At 35.3% G+C, this 21,712-nt stretch overlaps 1 protein-coding gene across 3 annotated transcripts in view; it reads right to left on the minus strand.

Moving 5' to 3' along the window:
• The window catches only part of eys (eyes shut homolog), a 180,253-nt gene that overhangs the window by 81,217 nt on the left and 77,324 nt on the right, over positions 1-21,712 (minus strand). For all 3 annotated transcript variants that reach the window (XM_028007727.1, XM_028007726.1, XM_028007728.1), the window contains 6 exons: positions 14,968-15,064; positions 13,229-13,336; positions 11,376-11,521; positions 3,784-3,955; positions 3,413-3,491; positions 2,792-2,991 (listed from right to left, as the gene is read on the minus strand). In XM_028007727.1, coding sequence (XP_027863528.1) covers positions 2,792-2,991; positions 3,413-3,491; positions 3,784-3,955; positions 11,376-11,521; positions 13,229-13,336; positions 14,968-15,064 — 802 coding nt within the window. The remainder of the gene's footprint in view (positions 1-2,791; positions 2,992-3,412; positions 3,492-3,783; positions 3,956-11,375; positions 11,522-13,228; positions 13,337-14,967; positions 15,065-21,712) is intronic.

Here is a 21,712-nt window from a genome sequence, read left to right on the forward strand (position 1 = left end):
TTCTTGGAGAGACTGTTATATCAGACATTCCTTGAGTAGGACATAAGATTAAGTTTTTCTATTTCATATTTAATAGTGTCAAATGATTTTAGTCTTTCCAGCTCCTCTTCATTCAAGTGAAATAGTATCAGCACATAATGCATCCGTGTAGTCTAATCTACTGAAACAAGCACTAAATGAGCAGGGGATAATTTGAAACATACTGCTAAGGCAGTCCATTGCATCATCACTTAACACTGTAAACAGCAGCAACCTATTTGGAGTCGCAGTATTCATTGTCATATAAATCATGACATCAAGCATATACCAGTACAACAACACAAGGTTAGGCAAAGTAATTAACTGTACAGCAACTAGGGATCTGCTGTGTCAAATTGGCATACTCTGCCTGCATTTATCTTGTATCTAGATACACTTCATCACTCAAGACATAGCATGGTGGCAATTAAAAAGTAATGATTCACTTGCAAACAACCTGGAGGACTGATGCATGTGCACAGATGTACCGAAGCACAATTATTATTACACTGGATGCATTTTTAATTAGAACTGTATGTCACCGACAACAATTTCAACTTTGAAAAAATTAAGATGTGTTTTATAATAAGAATTTTGAGTAATGGGACTGTACATTGGTTTACCAGGGTATTTGCAATTTCCTTTGTTCAGCTTGGTCTAAGAACATCTTATTGATATTTTTGCTCACATTTTTAACTTTTACAATTTACAGTTCTGACTGATTTTAATTGTTCTGAAAAGACATACTACTTAGAACATTCTTTAGGGTCGTTACAAATCTGACACTGACTGATTTGATTTAAAAAACTAATTAATGGACTTGAGTGAACCTGAGTAAAAGCTACAACCACTAACTTTAAAAGAAAAAAAATCATGAATAGGGCACACTCATAGGCTGCACTTGTCTATACTGTAAGCTGCACATGTCCGGTGTGTGCATACCTTGAGGTTTTCCTTTAAGATTATTTTAAAACTATTTTATTATAATTATTTTTTCTCTTTTATTATTAACAAAATTTTGGAATTTTTTTGTAAATATTTTTTTGCGTCAAAACATCCTGTACTGTGTGCATCTGTGGGGGTGGGAACACATACATCCTGAATGAATGTATTGCTTATTTTCCGGCCGGTGCTTTTTCCATAAGCTAAATTTGTCTGTGCAATGAAGCTAACTAAAAATGAGCAAATAGACTTTAAAGCCATTAAATTTGGTTGAATGGTTTGCCAAAAGAATAGAAATTAGGCAAATATTGTAACTTCACTAACTCCTCTTCGATTGGGAACCAGCAGGAAGAGAATTCACTTCAATTACAATGATTTCTTTCTTTATTATTCAGTGTAATTTGTAACAAATAGGTGTGTACGCATGGCTGTGTGTACCTGTATTACATTGTGTGCGTTAGGCCTTGTGTGAATCAGATGTGCCGTTTTTGTGCCCAATGCACGTCGCATTTGGTCTATTTGTGTAGGTCAAGAATTGAGCGTCAGGTGTGCAGCGTGAGGTTGCTGTTTCTGTGTGCCATGCGTGTATCCAATATACACACGGCACACATATGGTCTATATTTGTCAGGTGCATTGTGCTGGTTTTGTGCACCACGTGCATGATGCGTGTTGTGGATGAGGTTGTGTTAGTTAATGTGGGTCAGGTGTGTTGAAGATTTTTGTGTGTGCCCTCGAACAATATCCTCCATGGCCTCACACACTTCAGTGTCTCTTTTCGATAACACTTTCGTCTCATTTTTGAGCTTATACCGTTCTCTTCACCACGCAGCAGTTGAGCCCTTCGAAACCGGTTGGTAAAAGCTTTCTATTAATGCAGTGTTCAAAGAGCGTGAAAAAGTAGTGGCTCACAGTCCAGAAATTACGGTAACTCCACTAAAGCTGGTTGCAAAATGAAGAAATGTTTTAAGAGGTTAAAAATGTTACCCTTTTCCTGGCACCTTTTAAGATTTTGTCCTCCAAAATCATTGTGTTTTAAAACTACAACTTTGGAAACTACAGGAATTCAGAGGGGTAGTAAAAACAAGATTAACGTTATAAAACTTTGGGACAAGAAGAAAAAGTAACACAAGGCAATTTATATGGATAGAAACCCTTTTATGCTAAGAACCTAACTTTGAGTCTGCCATCAACAGAGCTTAAAATTAGAAATACAATTTTGAAATAATGATTGCTTGCTGCAGAATAACTCTATATGGTGGTTCTTGAATTGGAGAGAAATTCTTTTGCACTTTTTGAGTGACTTTTTGTCATATAAACAAAACCTACTCACCAGAACACCCACTATTTTACTTAACTTATTAAGTAAATAATTTATGTTGATACAAAAAACAGAAAGTCTACAGACATTTTTAAAATGTCTGTAGACAGTAAATTTAGTTTAGTAAATTTTAGAAGAGCAAAAACTGGACATTTAGCTATCTGTTTTGTTGTCAAACGCTTTGATATTCAATAAATGGCTTTGACTCAACAACCACACCACCCAAAGTGCCACATGGCAACAAATCTAAATCAAGGCCAAACACTGGGAAGAACTGCACACGGTACACACTAGAGCCAGCTAGCAGGTAAGCTTGCCGGTAACAACTGAGAATTTATTTTAGGCTAGTCCATTGCAAATATCCCTAAAAATTAAAACTAGTCATGTTTCGTAGTTTCTCATAACTACTGAGATGTATTAGATTCAGCAAAATGTCATTTGAACTATATTCTTCTTTGTCCATCGATGCAGAATATTTGAAGATCATTAGAACAGATTCTGTGGAAACTTACATGCAAGTGAAATTTGATCCCTCACCATCAAGGCAAGTGGCTCCATTGAAGCATAGTGGGACATTTAAAGCGGTGTCTCTGCAAACGTCTATGTCATTGTCACAAGTCTTTCCTGTGAACCCATCCAGACAGAAGCATGCATATTTATCAATGAGATCTACACATGAGCCTCCATTCAAACAGGGTTGGAGGGCACAGTCCTGAAAGATATAAAAGATTGAAATGAGAAAAACCTGGTCAAAAATAGCTACAATGTTTAAGATTTTGCACTAGTTTATATTTTTAAGTGAGGTAAGAAACACCCAATAAATTAATCTTTCAATAGTTAATATGAAAATCATCAGTTTATGTATAAAAACTACAAAACGCCTGCAAGCAATTCTATGTTTTATCTCTAGAGTCCAGCAGAGCGCTTTGGTTTAATTCAATTAGGCATTAGACTAAGCAATTCCTTTTAATCAGGTATTTGTACAATGTTTACATGATCCTGGTAGTGCAATTGACTTATCTTGCACAAAAGTCAATAGAGATAATGATACCAAAGGCCATAGTAAGACTACACAATTCTTCTGGCATTTTCTGCAGAACACCCAGCAGGTTTATTAATTAAGCTAAACTCACATCAATGTTTGTTTCACATCTGCTGCCGATCCACCCCGTTTCACAAAAGCAGGTGTATGAATTTATTCCATCTTTGCAGCTGAGAGAGGAAAACAGACAAGGTCAAAACTGGGTCCTCTAGTGAGGCAGAAAAAAATTAAGAGCCATTTTTTTCATTCAAGCTTAATTTCTGGATAGTTAAGGAGATTTCTTATACAGGGAATATATAGTGTTTTGAATGTAGTAGTTTTTCTTTAGCTAAGTTAAGGGTCACAATTTAAGCACCACAAGCAGATGCAGTGCATCACATTAGCTCATTAATTATGAAACATTTCCTGTTTTGCTGGCAACGTTTTTTCATTCTTTTTTGAAAGACAGTGAAAAGTTTGCACCTTCCATGAAGACAAGGTGCTGACATGCATTCATCAACGTTGGATTCACAGTGGAGCCCAATGAGGCCATCAGGACACCAGCAGTGATATTGATTAGGCCCATCAATACATCTTCCACCATTGTAGCATGGGCTAGAAAGACACTCATTGATGTTCACTTCACACAGTAACCCTGGGAAAAAAAAGAGTACGTTTTAGTAGTCTAATAAAGACGAACCATATGCTATCTATACAAAACAGCAACAACCGAGCTCAAGGGCAGTAAGAATTACAGACAATTTATGTTCTATTAAGAGGAAATAGCTTTAATTATTTTGTGACATCTGGGCTCAAACCAATTTTCTAGGTATGGTAAGCTTTTTAAAATTAAACAACCTGTGATAATGTAAGTTAACCTTGGTTAAGTTCTCAGGTTTCTTAGTTTGCCAATGGAAAATAAATGCAGACTATGACCTTCTTTGCAACTACGGTGCCTGTAAAAAGTATTCACACCTCTGCAACATTTTACTTTGTCATGTTACAAAAACAAACATGAATATATTTACCTGAGAATTTTACATGATGGACCAACCTACCAAAGAGGATTAGGGCCACCGAGAAAAAAAAAAAAAAAAAAAGAGTTCTGACTTTAAAGTCAGAATTCTGAGATTAAAGTCAAAATTCTGAGATTAAAGTCAGAATTCTGACTTTAAAGTCAGAACTCTTTTTTTTTTTTTCGGTGGCCCTAATCCTCTTCCGTAACCAACACTTAAAACTTAAATAATACTTGTTTTTTTTTTTTTTTGGTTTAATTGGCTCTAGTGGCCTTTATTTGATTTAGTTGAGGACTAAGGCTTCCATATGTGTGTTGTGCTTACATTTCAAACTTAAATCAAGGTGAATGTTTTTTCTATTTCTTCATCAAAAGAAAAAGTAAAAAGTGGGGAGGGGTCCAAAAATGTTTATATTTAAATCATGTATAAATTAAAGAATTAAAAAATGTAATAAATTGAATCAAGCAACAAGTTAAACCAATTTATATATTTGTAAATAAAGCCACAATTATATATACTTGATATAATTGTGAATAAACACTTGAAATGTAAAAATTTAAGTAATCACTTTAAAGTTAAAGAAATTAAGTTATTGATTATTTTGTTCATTTGACCCTATTGAAGCACTCTTAGGGGTTGTGATTCACATTGTTTTGTTTTACTGTTTGTTTTCTCTGCAGTTTAAGTAAAAATAATGTCACACCTAAACAATACAGGTATTAATATTGTGAGACATAAACGTATTGTTTATGTAATTATTTATTCTTTTCAAAAAGTTGTTTAACTGTTGTTTTCTGACCAACTAGCAAATAAAATCTTTTTTGTGATGTACTGATAAGGAAGATAAAAGATAACCTGGTCTTTCAGTGAAATCCAGTTGTGAAAACTGCATAGATACATCAATCCCTTTCAAGTGGGGATATTACTCAAATCAAGGCAGAATCTGATGACAGAAAAGCTAATGTTGTGCACTCTGAAAATCAACCTTTATGGAATAGTGGCAGTATCTTTGCCGACAGAGAAAGTGAGAAAAAGAGGAATGGAGGGAAAGAGGTAACTTGGCAGATTATGCAAGTATTTTTGTTTTATCTTTTATGTTCTCAATTGTTTTACATAACTAAAGGTGATAGGGTTGTGTAGGAAATTTGAATCTACTATATTCTAAGACATTCTACATAGACAAATAAAATATACATATTTTTTATCAAAGCAAAACCAGTGTGAAAATGATTAACTTTGATCTACACAGTTCTGGTGTTGATTCTTCACCTTCATTTTATTTTATTTTTCCATAAAATGAGTCAGCAAACTCAAACTGCCATTCAGAAAATACAACAAATTCAATCAGCTAATACAATAGGTTATTACTATGCGGATTCCTGTGTCTTACAAAAAGCATTCTGTCCAGATAAAACTGCCTTAGCAGCAAGCTATGTTTTTCCTCCATGATATCTTTAGTATCCTTTGATATGAAGTGATCACACAGCCTGGCAGGAATAGTAAACATGAGCATGGTGCATTCCAAAGGATAAAAAGACTTCTTGATTCTTCAACTCTCTTATTAAACTCATGTTTTGCTTCTATACAAACTCTCTTTATTCATAGTCTCTCTTTATTATAAAAGTCTTGCTATGGAACAACATCAAATAAAATCTGTTTATTTACACCAAAGCAGGTCAAACTCACTGAACAGTGACTTTCTTGTATATATATATATATATATATATATATATATATATATATATATATATATATATCAAAATTAGCTCAGAATGTTCTAAGGATGGAAAAAGATCTGTAGCAATAATTTTGCTATGATGGTTGTTTGGCTACATTTATTCTTATTTATTCAGTCCTTGCAAGTTTAATATGTTGGTGGGGTGAGAGCTAAATTCCTTGATAAGCAGAAAGAAAATCTATCTTTAAAAACCCTAATGTTTAAATTACACATTTAAGTTATTTAGTACACAAACATCCCAGATATTCAGTGGCACCAGCCTGTGAAAGCACATTCTGCTTTTATCCATTTTTGATGACTCTAAATGTCTTTGGGCTTTACTTGGCATGTCTAATAAAACAGGCACTTTGAAGTCAAAAGGCGTAGGCGTTTTAGAAGTAAAAAAAACCAAAACATTTTAACAATAACTACAGTTTATACTCAATTTAAATCCTGGACAAATGTTTAATTAAGACTATGAACACATGATCATCGTAATATATTGCAGTTTACTGTTTGGGGATGGTTAAGCAAAGGATTGTGTTCAGATTTTATGGGAACAAACTGGCTTTATAGCCAGTTTGCACATTTGTTATATTACAAATCAAATGGATATTTTAGTTTAAAACATCCTGAATAAAGAAAAACGCTACCAAAGAGATTCAAAATCAATGTAAAAAAAGTAGAGAAAACTTTACTTAAATAAAAGATTACAGATGTCACAAACAATATCCAAGCAAACAGGAGATTTTATGCTCACATGTGCAGCTTTGCGGCTACTTTGCCAAAGTAGAAATACCAGATTTGCAGAGGAGGTTTACTGTTATAGTATAACTCAAAGCATTTAGACAAAGAACTTGAAGTTTAACAGGCCTTGTTTCGACTAATAAGAAACTTCTGCAGGATTTACATGACACACCCTGTAACCAGCACCTCTGAACAGTACCCCTTATAAAATTTTAACTTAAGAACAGACTGCACTCTGTACCTAAAAAAGAGAGGCTCATCAATGATTTAAGTTAAAAATCACCATTAAAGAGCCTTGGACTTTACTGCTCCAGTCAGCAGCTTCACATAAATCAGAAGAAAAAAAATCGTTTTTAAGGGTGCTAAGGTTTAAATGGCTTAATAATTTATGCATGCATTATTGATTTATTCAATATACCAATGCTTGTCTGATTTTTGAGTGGGCAAAATTAGATATGGACACTTCATCCAAGTCTCTGTCAGATTTTTATTTCGAAATTGATGCTTTCCTAATTAACATGCTCAGCTGAAACTAGATTTTTTACATATACTGTATTGTATGGAAAACAAACAAGGAATCATTAAGCCTTTCATGTGTTAAGTCAGTTCAAATTATACATATTTTTATTTGCTAAATGCAAGAATAATGAGCAAGATAGTCTTTCAGAGGAATGTTTAAGCTTTCCTCATAATCCAATGTCTACATACATTCTACAAACATCTCACAATAGTTTGCTTTGCTTGAATTCTGCCCCGTTCCTCCTAACAGAACTGGTGTAATGGAGTTGGGCTTGCAGGCTGCCTCGCTCTCTCACATCTTTCCAGTTCTACTCACAAATTTGCAATGACCAATCCAACAACTTAACTTTGCTATCATTAAGTCACTAAGGTACACTGAGATCATGTTCACTGGCTTTGAAGCTTTACCTTCTTCCAATGGTCATTATAACCAAACAATTCAACTTTAGTTCCATCACACCCCAGACATGTCTTTATAATTCAAGGTCTTTATTGAAGAAGGTATTTAAAGAACTAGTCCCTTGAAAGATGTGAAGGAAGGACATTCTCATGGAACCTATTCTTGCATATAATTGTTTAGCTTCAGGCATCTAGAAATTTTGCCTGAGGAAAAAAATGATTGAGGTTCAAACAAATAAAAATCTGTTTACATTAGCTGTAGAATTATAATCACAACAACCCACGTTTTAAAGTGCTCACTACAAAACAGTACTGACGCAAAGCAATAATATAGGTATAGGTATACTAGTTGGCATGTATCCAATAAGGGAACGTTCATTTCACTTAAGACTTGACAAAGTTAAAATTACTTGTAGATGCTTCTTTTGTGGGAGATGACATTTGTAAACCCTAAGTAATTTATTGCATATTACTGCTCATGAAAGAAAAGTAAAGCAAACAATCTATTCTTTGATTATATATTTTTTAAACTGGTTTGCTAGAGTGAATAATCAAGCTTGACTGCCTGCATAGTTTTCTCCATTCTGCTTCTAAGAAAACAAATCTTATAAACCATAAAACAATGTGTACTTGTTGACTTGCAGAGCAAAAAAACAGGTTTATAATTGACTCATAAATGGCGCACACATTCAGTGGAAAAGGGTACACAGGCAAGAAAGTTATTCAATGAAATAAAATGAAATATAAATGGACACTCTGTGACGAAAATAGACATTACCACTGTTTTTTTAACAACTTCATTCAGCAAAGATTGAATTTCTAAAAGCATTAACAACCAAAACTGAAACAAACACAGCAAAAGCTGAAACATCAACATCCAACAATGTGCTGACTGAGGAAACTGCTACAATGTGCTGATTGCACTGTACAATAACTCAAGGGAGCCTGCTCACTAATGATGGGTGAAGAAGAGAAAACAGAAGGTGATGAATACTGTGCTTAAACTGTGATTTATATAAACAAGATCAGCCATTAATCATGTTGCTGCAGTGACTTATGACCCCCAAATACAACATGACATCTACAGTATGTGCAGTCCAAAAATATATTACAGGCACTGCAGAGGTTCTTAAGCGAAATGTTCTAAATATTAATCTGTCAGCAGAAATCTATGCAGCTGTCAAATCTGCCAAATCTGTCAAAACAAACCTTACACTTCAGAGTACCTAAGACAGAAAAAAAAATGACTGTGGCTTACTGCATAGAATAATTAAATGTGATTATGTTAGACAACCTACTTAGCAAAAGAAACACTGACTGCATAAAAATAAAGAAAAAATGGCTTCTTTAATCTGACTGTATACCTTTAAAATTGGTCATGATGTGCCCAGCAAAAACATACTCCTTAAACTTTGTCACTCCTTAAACTTTGTAATACTTTAATTCGATTTTAGATGGTAGAACAGCACACATTAGTGCATAATTGTGAAGTTAAACATTTTTTACACCATTCTAGTGATTTTTTCCCCCCAATAAAGACTTGAAAAGAGTGGCGTTTGTATATATTCAGTTTAGTTCAACCAACTCTATTTTTTTGTAAATAGGATTCACTTGTGTGCAATTAAATTTGACTGTAAATACATCTACTCTCTGAAGGACTCAGGTTTTCTGGACTAGCGAACAAACAGCATCACAAAAACCTAGATATAAAGCAGACTAGTCAAGAATAAAGTTGTAGAGAGTTACAAGCAGAGTTAGGTTGGAAAATAATATCCAACTGTATTCTTTGAACATCTCCAAGAATACAGCTCAGTCCATTACCTGAAAAATGAAAAATTATGACATCCCTATATATACCAAGCCAACTTAACTAGCAGAAGCAATAAGGAGATAATTATTAAGAGAAGCAGAAAGCCTTCAGACATGTCAGAAAAATCAAGTAATAATAATAAAACAAATAAATACATAAAATAATAATAAGTCATCTTGAATACAAAAAGACTTGTTGTAACATGTAGTGACAGAATCATGGGGGATGGCTTTTGTTCAGTAGGAACAGCTCAGAGCAGATGGGAAGATGGGCATAGCTAAATAAAACTCAATACTGCAGGAAAACCTGTTAAGAGTATGTACAAACTTGTGGGCAGAAGTTTAGCTGAGAGCAGAATGAGAATCCAAACACACACTCTAACAGCTAATAGTATGGATTAGATCCAAACATAACAATGTGTAAGAATGACAGGTAAATTTCCAAATTTGTTCAACTAAGAATCTATAGGGGAAAAAATAAAAAAATCAAGGTTTGTATTCAGACACACTACCCATCTAAACTTACTGAGCTTTTCTGACCTTTTTCTGATAGGAGCTTTTCAGTTTCTAGATGACAAAACATGATGATACACAAAGGTGAAAATTCTGTGTTTTTTCCTCCATTACAAATAAAAAGAAAATCATTAGATTTTTTTAATTTTATTTTGAAAATTAGATAGAAAAGCTCTTTAGGTATTGAAGTGTCCTTTTCCAAAGACAACCTAAAATCAAGTATGACAAAACAACAGCAAAAAGAGAGGGCTGCATAAAACCTCAAAGCAGGCGGTGAAGTAGGTGAAAATAAAGTGTCATCTTAGCTTAATAGCATCACAAGTAAACAGACACAGCACCAGACCGATTTATTAGGAAGCAGCTTCAGCTGCTACAGTTGAAATTATTTGTGGCATTTGATATGCAAAAAAAATTCTCCCTTAAATTCCCTGATGGCTGAGTTCAATAACTGGCAATGTTGTGAAGTGACACAATGAGTTACAGCGTTTTAAGCCACCATGGGGTATTATCCCACCAAAGCAGAAAAACGTTTCATCAGTTTCAATTAAAATACTTGTGCATGAGTCATCGTGCAAAGCTGAAATTAATCTTAATATCATAAGAACATGCAGCTACAACCAAATAAAACAAGAAATTCAAAGTTGCAGTGCTGCTACACATGTTAGACAGTTAAATATTTCGTACGAGTTCTGGTTGGCTTGAGCCAATCCGAACCTGTATCCCCCGGCTGCTCACTCTCTTGGGGGACCCCGTTTCCTCAGATGAGCTTAGAGCAACAGAAAAAGTAATGACTTGTACTATGGTGTGTGTAGGCCTAATAATAAAAGCAGCTTCTGTGGGAATTGGGCCATGCGTGTCAGGTTCTGCTCTCTAGAGTGGCAATACCTCTGAGATTTCCCACCTTTTCTGAACTGGGAAAGGATAAATTGATGATACAGTGTGGAAGAAAAATGAAATTAATCTTCGCCGTACCTGACAGGAATCAGCTTTGGACGGTGCACCAACACACATGTACACCCCTACTTGATCTAAAATAACTCAATATCTAGTGGAGCAGAATATGAAACTAATGAATCAGAAGAAACTAGTGATAGCCATCTAAACTAAATAGATTAATAAATTGAAATAAAGCTAACTAAAAGCCTAAATCAAATAAATTAGGTGATGAGAATTCACATGGTCTTGAAGCAACAGCAGGTTAATTAAAAGCACATATTATGAGTCTTATTATTTTGAAACACTAAGCCAGATCTGTGTCAGAGCTGTGTCAATACCATGCAGCTGCCCTAGCCATCATGATAAGCATTTTGGGCCCTCATATTGATCTTCATGTCACCTGAGGGCAAAGCGGGTACCTGTGTATCCAGGCCGGCAGATGCACTTGAAGCCTCCGGGTGTGTTGATACAGATGCCCTCATGTAGGCAAGGTGAGACTTCACACTCGTTCACATCCAGGTCACACAACACTCCAAAATAACCAGAAGGGCAAACGCAGTGGAACCTGAGGAGGAAGTGATAACACTAAATGATAGGAATAAGGTAGAATCCACCAGAGACCAGAAGCCTCAAAAGTTATATAAAGCCGTTATAGGATTGCATGTACAGTGCCATGCAAAAGGCACTGTAAATGTTTAGTGGGTGTACATGGACTGTACGTACATTTTGCATGTACACCCACTGAACTTTTTTATATTTAAAAATTACAACCATGAACAATCATGGGATAAACTAAAACAAAGTTTTAAATAATTGTAAAGTTTAAGGAAAATTATGTAAATAACGCAACAGGCACTAATATACTCTGCAAATCTGGCCTTTATCAAATACTGGGTCTTTACTTGAATGGGTCTTAAATGGCCCAGTCAAAATTCAGATCGGTGTCAAAACCTGAAAACTAATGTTTTAAATGCGAAAAGCTGTAAGAGATCAAAGAGCTCTAACTGCTAACAAATACTGTGGGCAGAATACAAAAGCTCAGGAAACTTTTCAGAAAAGAGTATTTTTCTACCCTATCACAATTAGGCGCTACTTCAAGCTATTCTGTCACAAAATATGATGGTAGCAAAACAAAATGTGCAAAATAGCATTTGTTTCCATTTAAAACACTCTAAAACAAATGATAATGCAGCTTTCCTCTGTTGTCAAGCAAATCTGCAAAAACTGTAACAATGGGGTAGGAATGTTCCCTGTGTGTAGTTTAATTAAAATGATGTTGACATAGCTTATTCAATCAGATTCCTCTGTGAAACTACTTTCACATAAACACATATCTCCAAGGAGATAGTTATTGTGCGTTTAGAGTAATAAGAAAGAACACAATTAGACACCTCGATGGTAAAATCTTAACAATATGTTTTTATTAAATGAAACCAGGAGCATCTCATCTAATTTTTGCAGTATCCTAAACTATATTTTCTTTTCCTCAGCGCTTCCCTTTAGAGACATTTTTAAGGCTGCACTTGTTCGATCACCCCTTCACAGCTTGCACTTTTGGTCCGTGTAGCCTTCCCACCTGGCAGGTTCAAACTATCTTAAGGACGTGTATAAGACTGGGGTGTGCAGATAATGCTACAAAGAGTGACTCATCATCATGGCAGAAATTGACCTTCTTGGCTCAGGGAAGGGAAGATGGAGATGAGGGTGTGGATTACTCAGCTTTGAAACTCACCCAACATGAACTCCCTGGACTGTGCAACCAGGAGAGTGCTCTGAGCCAGGACGGGTCACATGGGAACAAAGTCATGACAGGGAGACGATTTCAAGACCAACCGTTTAGGACTCAAATTGGCCCTGGGACTTCTCTTCCCATCTGTCCGACTAAGTCTTGAAGCCTCAGGGCTCCCATTATGCACAGCAGAGAAAAGAACCGGTGGAGTACAGACCAATCTAGATACATGATGTGTTCCTGCTGAATTCATTCTTTCTATAGAAGGGAAGCTTATGCGTGTCAAGGATGAATGCTGGCTTGCTATATAAAGCAAAAGGCTTTGAAGAGAAAAGCCACGGCCATAAATGTTTGCTTTGGAAAATGATTTAGTTTGTTTGCCTTTCAAAGCAAACTCATGAAATTAATATTGCCTGCTTCTTACTGAAGCACACAATGTTGTTTTTTTTAAAAACAACATCATGAAAAACAGCTGAGGTGCAAAGTCTAAGCAAAACGGAATAAACAGAAATAAACAAAAATGGAAATTTTATTCATACTAACTTATTTACAAGGTCCTGACAGATGCCTGCATTGCTGCAAGGGTTGGAGGCACATTCATTGATGTCTTCCTCACAGAGAAGGCCAGAAAATCCCGTCTGACAATCACACCTGGAAGAGAAAAAAAAGCATTTGATATTGACATTTTGTCTCAGCCAAAAATAGGAAGTTTATGTTTCCTGCGCACCCAAGCAGATGGCAAGAAAAATAAACAAGAGTTGGATTCATTGAGATTAATTACCTATTAAATTTAGTCTAATTGCCTTTAGCACATCTAAAAACAAACATGAATACTAAGTGTTTAACTAAACCTGAAACCTGACTGTCTAGAAAGAAGACAAGAATAATGACGGAAGACTTATTTGGGACTTCAACAATTTGACCTTATTTCAGGATGAGAGCAAATATTAGCTCACTGTAATCTGTGAATGTGTTCAAAGGATTAAAATGACATTTTAATCCCTTAAACACATAATGAAGACCATTTCAGGTTCTTATTAAAACCCTCAACTCTTTCACGCCCCAGAGTTCCTGCACATTTTTCATTGAAAAAAATCCATGCTTTTTTTAATGTAAATTTACAGAGTTCTTAGTCTACAAATTAAAATTTAACACATAACTCACAAAAGTTGTATATGAACTAAACTTATCAGGCTTCAATCACTTGTAGACGTTTGTCATTTAATTTCCAATAATAAACTCTTCTCGACTTAATGTAGCCCACTTACGCCGATTGGTGCATATTACACACCTGGAAACAGCTAGCAGTCAGTCAGGCTCAATTGTTCCTAATTTTTGCTACTTTGCATACTTAATACTTACATTTCTATGCATTTTACGTAAAATGTTTAAATGATCTCTATATAATTTAAGCATGTTTGGCAGAAACAATATCAATAATATATCATTTATTACCGTAATTGTTAAGTCAGAGTTGATTTCTATATCACATTTAAAAGCAATAATAGTTGGCCTGAGAGCTGCACACAGTATAATATAACCAGCAGTGTAAACAGTTAAATAAAGCAGAGAATAAAATAATAAATGAAAGAAAATAACTAACATTAAAATGAATATTGAAATTGATAATTAAATTGTTATATTTTTTTTTACATATTTGTAAAAACTAAGTTTTACATATTTGATAAAAGTATGTTATGAAACAGGTAATCGATCTCCTCCACCTCTTCCCCACAGCCATTATTGCCATCTGAAGAAATGCACCACTCCCGACCAAAAACAACCAATCAGTGCTGGGAGGAGGGCCTTAACGCTGTCATTCTGCGTCATGTACTCGCTGCTGAATGTGCTAATGGTGCAGAAACATCTAACTGTTACATGGAATGCATTTATCCACCATCATCATGCTAACTAGTCTAGCATTTACAACATAATCAGGGGAAAGCTGCAACGGTATCAGAGAGCAAGGGGGGGAGGAGGAATGAGCAGCAGCATATGAGATTGTGATTGACAAGCACTAAGACCCTCCTCCTGGTTCTCATTTGTTCTTTCTAGTTAGCACTGGGAGCACTGGGAGAAGGCAGAGGAACAACATTCTTTTACAGATTACCTGTCATATACAATACTGTTACAACATAGTGAGAGTTTCAAAAAATATGTAAAGAAATATATTTTTATGAAAGTTACATATTGCAGCTTTGAGCAAACCTGAAGTAAAGTGTATACAACGTGCAAGTATCTTGAAATTCCTGAGGAAAAAAAAGATTATTAATATTTCTTACCTGTAACCATTGACCTGGTCCACACATTTCCCATGGTTTTGGCATGGGTTTGAACCACACTCATTGGTGTCAATTTCACACAAACTTCCTTGGAAGCCTGAAAGATAGATGAGATGGTCATGGATCAGCAAACCTCACTACATCCTGAAAACGTCAAGGCCGATGATAACAAAGGCTCCGGTGAATGCCATTTTAATGGAACTACTAGCCCCTGTAGCATATCTCATCTTCCAGCTCTCAGCCCTCAGTGTTTCCCCTTTGAGAGTGTATAAGTCTAATAATACTACAGTGCCACAGACAGATTGGTCTGAGGGTTAGTGGTTTGGGGTTTGGGGGGTGTGTGTGTCTGTGCATGGCCGTGCTTTTGTGCCAGTAAGCATGTGTGTATGCGGGCGTGCGTGGGCGTATGTTTGTGAGGGAAAAAGCCAGTGAGTATAGGGACATCTTGTTAAGTTAGGGTAAGAGGGAGAGGCTAAGCCCAAGAGCTCTTTTGGCCTCGTTCATTAGAGGGTTGAGGGGTAGCACAGCTAAGCACATCAGCATGGATGTTTTGTACATTTTAAGGCAGTCTGGGAGTGTGTAATGTTCTGCCTGCGGGACATTTTCTATTTATCTTTGGTAGTTGGCTATTGGATTTATTTTCTGTATAACAAATCAACAAACTTGGTGTTATTAAATCCAAGATGAGACAAAACAAACCATCTTTGAAAGTGAACGAGCTCTTGGAACAGATTATGTTGAACAAGATTAGATTTGTGACTTGTACAAAACTAAAAGGCATATTTTTTTTCTTATCAAAACAATATAAAAACAAGTGTTTGTTTTAATTATTCAATTATTCTGGTCATAAATAATTGCATAAATAAAGTGATACAGAAAATAACAAAATCTAAGATACAATTTTAACCTCTCAACACTACCCTGTCTTGACATTGTTTAAACACCAGGAGGTTTGTTGTTTGTTGTGTTTATTAGGTGCCTGAAGGTCTTGCAGATTTTTATTAAATTCCATCCAGTGCTTCAAAGTGTGTACATACTGTATACGATCCATGTGTTTGCCATATGTCCACCACTTGCCCTCCACAAACAGTAAAGTATTTAGGCTTTTGAATGTTAGTCATTCTTGCAGTCCTTTGGTGTGGAGAGTTTAAATAATATTTTTGTAATAATTTGACAGGAAATTTATCAGATTATTGAAAATCTTTTGAAAAATTAATTGAAGCTGAAGCACAACCCGTGTTTAGAAATAAGTTCTAGTTTGCCAAAATACCTGGCACCCCTCACAAGGCCTATGCATGAGTAATTATTAATAGTCAAATAGTCAAATAGTCCTTATATCCTTTGTTAGTTTATTATATACAAGACATTATAATTTAGTTTTCTTTGTAATCCTAGGATGTCATTATGACATGACAGAAAGACCAACTGTTCTGAGATTCTCCTCAATGATGATAATGCGGACGATGATGTTTAAGACAAATGTGTGTTGATATTTATAAGAAAGGATTTCTAAAAGAACATAGTCACCATACCATTTGCCCCTTACAACACGGGGTGTCTTCTTGGGGTCACAACTCTCCATTACAAACCTTAAATACAATCTTGATGCCAACTGGTTATTTCGGGGGCATTCCAGGAAATTGTTGAAATTGAATTTGTCTCTCCTACTGTCATAAGCATAAAAGCATAGTGTTTGCTAAGTGTCGCCAGAAGTTTAAGTGGAACTACGACTGGCAACCAACATTGTTTGAAGAAAAGAAGGATTATGTGAGAAAGCATATTATGTGAACAGTTATATATGGTGGTGGATCTGTGATGTGATGGCCTGAACATAAAGTTTATGCTCAATTGCTTTAATACCATTGCTAGTCAGTAACCTGTTGACATTAATACATTACAAGTGCCACTTCAGGAAAAGATTTAAATGGTAAATGACATTCAACAAGTTGGCAAGACTGAATGAGGAGACTTTCACATCTTCCTTTGCTCCAGCGAAAGAAATCCCACAAGCCACATTGGTAGTCCAGCAATAACAAACGCGAATCCAGCTCAGAGAAGACACTCAGATTTGATTTTTTTTTTTAAGGTAAAGCTGATGTAACATTTTCCTCAGCTTTGACGAGTACAGAAGGAGCTGGATGGGACAATCAAGAACAAAACTTTTTTGCGGTCTCTGAGGAGATGGCCTTGGCAGCTTCAGCAGGAATTTGACTGACATGACTGTCAGTAGTAGTACTATGCTCAATGCAAAATGCAAAACAGTTGTACATAGCAGAAATACTTATGACAACTGAATTTTGACACGTAAAGTATAAGAACATACAAACAAGAATGCATGTATAAACAGAAACAAAATGGAATCTGTATAATTTTAAAACATTGGATTATATAATTTTCACAATATTATTTGTTGATACCAACATGTTTTGTGTAAAGACACAAAACACTATGTTTGTATGAGTATTTTTCTCATTTTCTTGTGTTTTCAAAATGACACACCCAAAAAGAATGGTGCTCCAATTTTTATACATTAAAGCAAAAAAAGTAAATAAATAAATAAATAAAGCAAGATAAAGGGAGTGACACTACTCAGTGCATTCAGGGACATATGAGACCACAAAGAGAACAGTGTGTTTGGCGAATTATGGGACAACACAGCTTTCCTAGCTGGTCTGTCAGTCAATGGCACAGCGGAGCACCTTGGGGACTATTTCGAATGTCAATGCAATGTAATGCATCTTCTACCACTAAGCAGTGACTGGAGGCTTCTGTTTGACAGAGTACAGAAAGGGATACCCAAGGCGCGAGCCCACAAAGCCATTCCATCATCTGGCAGGAGCTACAGTATGCGATCACTGCAGCTGCCAGTAACTGTCTCAGAGGAGAAGAAATTGTGCGTAATCCCCAGTGGATACTCAGCTAACTTTGATTGACATTTCAATTGGAAAATGACGAATGTCTTCTTTCTTTTTTTTTTTTTTTGCAAGTGTAAGTTTGGTTTGGACTGGCACAGTTGAGACTTTTGTCTTCAGCCACGCAGATGTAACAGTTTCTAAAATGAGGCTTATTTAAAATTGTATCACCCACTGCTTCTGCAATATAGATTAGGATCTCTGTCTGTGGTTTCATCTGTGTGCTGTCACACATCAAATGTCAGATGTCACTGGTGGTTTAATCTGCGCAGGATTATCTGACCCAAATAAAAACGCAATATAACTGCAGGTTTTGAGTCACAATTCTGACCTTCCGAGTTTAAAATGTTGATTGGAATCTATTGTGCTTTGGATTTGAGAGCTTTTTTTAAATGTTTGTTTATTTCTTTGTTTATCACATTCAGCTAAGATTAAAATTCACACTGGCATCAAAACATTTACAAAAAGACAATAATTCTTTAATGTTCAGATCTTGCAAAAAAAAAGCTGAAATTCGTTTTCAAACTGTTTATTTGGTTAGTTTGTAAGTTTTGTCTCATGAAGCACCAATCAGACTTTTGCAGCTAATTTTCAAGATCAAGAAAGCTTTATAATAATTGGAAAAATAGAATATGTCAGCATATGTTAATAAATACATAATAGTAGTAGCTATTACTAGCTACTATTAGTTCAGCAGATACTGCATATATGTTTTGAAGAACTTAGATTATAAATAAGTCTAAGACTTCCAAAATTCTAGAAACATTTTTGAATTTGGCTTGTGTCATTTACTTTTTAAAAGATAGAAGAAATAAGCTCTCCTGTATTTTATTCAGGCGTTCTGGTATCTGCACTCTGCATTGTACTCTCAAAATCTGGACAAACCTAAGATGTTATTCAAGGAAAATATAACTTTTCATTGCCTAATATATTTTTGTGCTTGCTTGGACTTTATTTTATATCAAATTTATATAAAATTTGGATTTTTGAGTTTCTAAACAGCTGGTCATTGGTTCATGCCACAAGCTGAAACTTGTTCAGTTCCTGTGACTGACCAGTTTCTCACTAGTATTGTCTTTTTCTATTGACAATATTTTGATCTGATTTGAAATCATGTAAAATAATAATTTAAATTGCATAAATAAATGTTTAAACCAGAGCATAAACACTATAAATTATATTTGAATCTGATTTATGTCCTTTCTTAAAAAGAAAGTTCCATATATATATACACCACCAGGTTCTGTTTCTACAGTTCAAAGAGTACAGAATTCAACCTTCACGCGACCAAAAAGTGGGTTTCTTGAATAAGTGGGTTGAGAATAGAAAAGTCTTGCACATAACCAGGATAGTGAAGCCTATTTACCACTCTCCTCAACACCTGGACCACCTCTTCAGCTCTGCAAATGAAGGCACAAAATGATTAAACACAGAGTTTATTTAAAATTTGTTTACCGTACAGCTGTAACCAACCTGGGACCTATTTTTAAGCGTTATGTATAAATGACGCCACCAACCTCTTTCTCACTATGTTGTGCAAGTGCTTAACCACAGCTGATGTCAAGCCCACAGCGTAGCTATGCAGTCTTTTTACCACAGTCTGTTTTTGTGTTTTCAAGAGGCATTATTAACTGTGACCACAGCAGTTTTACATGCAGCAAAGATCTAGTTGGCTTCAAACTGCCAAACCACTTATTTGAGATCATTAAACACAAACCCTAGCTTCTGTTTTTCCTTCTATAGCTCTACACATACTATAAGAAAACATTCTAAGCCACCCGCAGAAAGCCACTTAAAGCTATAAACAGCAAACTAAAACACATATATTAATTTTGTCTTCAGAACTGCCTACCTACCTGTTTTTCAAAGCACAATCAGTCCTTGAACCATAAACAAACATCACCAATACATGGCCTATGACAACAGCAAAAATGGCTAGATGCACTTATTTCCTCTGTGCTTCATAACCATGTATTTTTTTTATTATTTTACCCCTCCAGGGGGTCTTTTTGTGGGCTCTAGAGTCCCTTTTCATGAAGTAGGCTGACAGGAAAGGGGGAAGGAGAGGGGGGAAGACGTGCAGCAAACGTCGCCGGGTCCGGGAGTCGAACCCACGACAGCCGCGTCGAGGACTTGAGGCCTCCAAATGTGGGTCGCGCTAATCCCTACGCCACCACAGCACGCCCCTCATAACCATGTTAATAAATGTTTGGGATTGCAAGTCGTTTATTGTCAGAAAGACAAATCAAACTTTTATAAATAATTAAGATCAATAAAGCCGTATTTTCTTAAATGACTAAAATAAACCATGGAGGTTACTGGGTTTGAGCGATTACATAAGTCTTTGAGAATCAACAAAGTGCAAATTTTAATTTCAAAAACTTCCCATTGATTTATTTTCTTCATTTCTTCTTTGTCAGAATAAAATGACAGGATTTTCACAATAAATACTTTTGTAACCAGTTCATGAGGATCATTGCCATTGAGGCAAGCTGTGAAAATATTCCACAATATAGAAGAAAGTTTTGGGGCGTCATGAACAATTCAGGCCCTCCTTTTCCCCAGAGCAGATAATTCCAGTTTAGTTTCTCATGCTACTGCTAGTTTGTTCTGCCTATACGTTACATAAATGTTACTGGAAAAATTTAAAACAGAAAGTCTTTGTTATTCGACAAAACTGTAAATACGCTCATGTTCGCATTGAATTTTGATTAATATATCACATATCTGACAGTTATGCTGTGCTGTTGTATATACTCCATAAATAGATAGATTCTATCATTAATATTCTGTTGATTTAAAGATTTAAAGATATAAAAATCTTGCATTTCTTCAAAGAGTATGAAGCATTCTAGAATTAAAGATGGAAATGTTTCTTTCAGCATTTACCCATTTTTTTTAATAAACACAGTTGGCTTAATGATTTTCCGCCACTTCTTGTATGTATCAGTTGTCTACGCTGGGAACAGAGGTCTCAGAGTTAAGGAAAAGATTAGCCTTTGCCCTCAATAATCAAATATTATTGACCTTTTCTGACCCTTTCCCAAAAGGGAACACACTTTAATTCGAAACCTAACATTTTCAACATAATAATGCTTATTTATTCTCTGCGTGCCTTCACTTTCAAAATATTAAACAAAACCATTGTCCTTAATTTACATGCACTGAATTGCAATCCTAAATGGCCATTCTTTGACCTTTGATTTTTTACTTTATCTTGAGAGTTTTAAGTACAGCCATGTTGACATTTAAAGTTACTTTGCTGGTTTCCTAAGGCACAATGCTAAAAATATTAATTATAGAGAACAAATATACACAAAAAAAGTAAAAAAAAAAACAACCTGTATGATCAACAGGATCCCTTCATCTAAGCCATGGTAATTTCTATAAATCCTAGTGTGGCGCAATTCTTCTCTAATACAGAAAGTAATACATAAAATATAATTTGCATTCAAACATCGGGCCACTGGCTACTTGTTTGAAAAAGGAAGGTTTTAAAATATTCCCACTTGGTTTATAAAATACTGCATGGTCGTATCATATCTTGGCTGTTTCTTTTTTTTTTTTTTTGTTATTTGATTTTTTTCATTATTACTGAAATGGCTTTTGTGTTTTTACTTTATTTTCTACTCTTTCTTTATTTTCCTGGGACACAGAAAGAATGATCTTGTATGATGCCATAAAGTAAACCTGCCTCTTCAGATATACTTCATCTGTTGGGGCAGCTGGTTTATCAATTGAAACAGGTCTGCTGTGCTTCACACAATCCAATTCCTTTACAAAAGGACAAAACAAATGTAATAAGAAAAGACTTTTCAACTCGTCTTAGGCAG

The sequence above is a fragment of the Xiphophorus couchianus genome, chromosome 22 (genome assembly GCF_001444195.1).
Source record: "Xiphophorus couchianus chromosome 22, X_couchianus-1.0, whole genome shotgun sequence".
Lineage (NCBI taxonomy): Eukaryota > Metazoa > Chordata > Actinopteri > Cyprinodontiformes > Poeciliidae > Xiphophorus > Xiphophorus couchianus.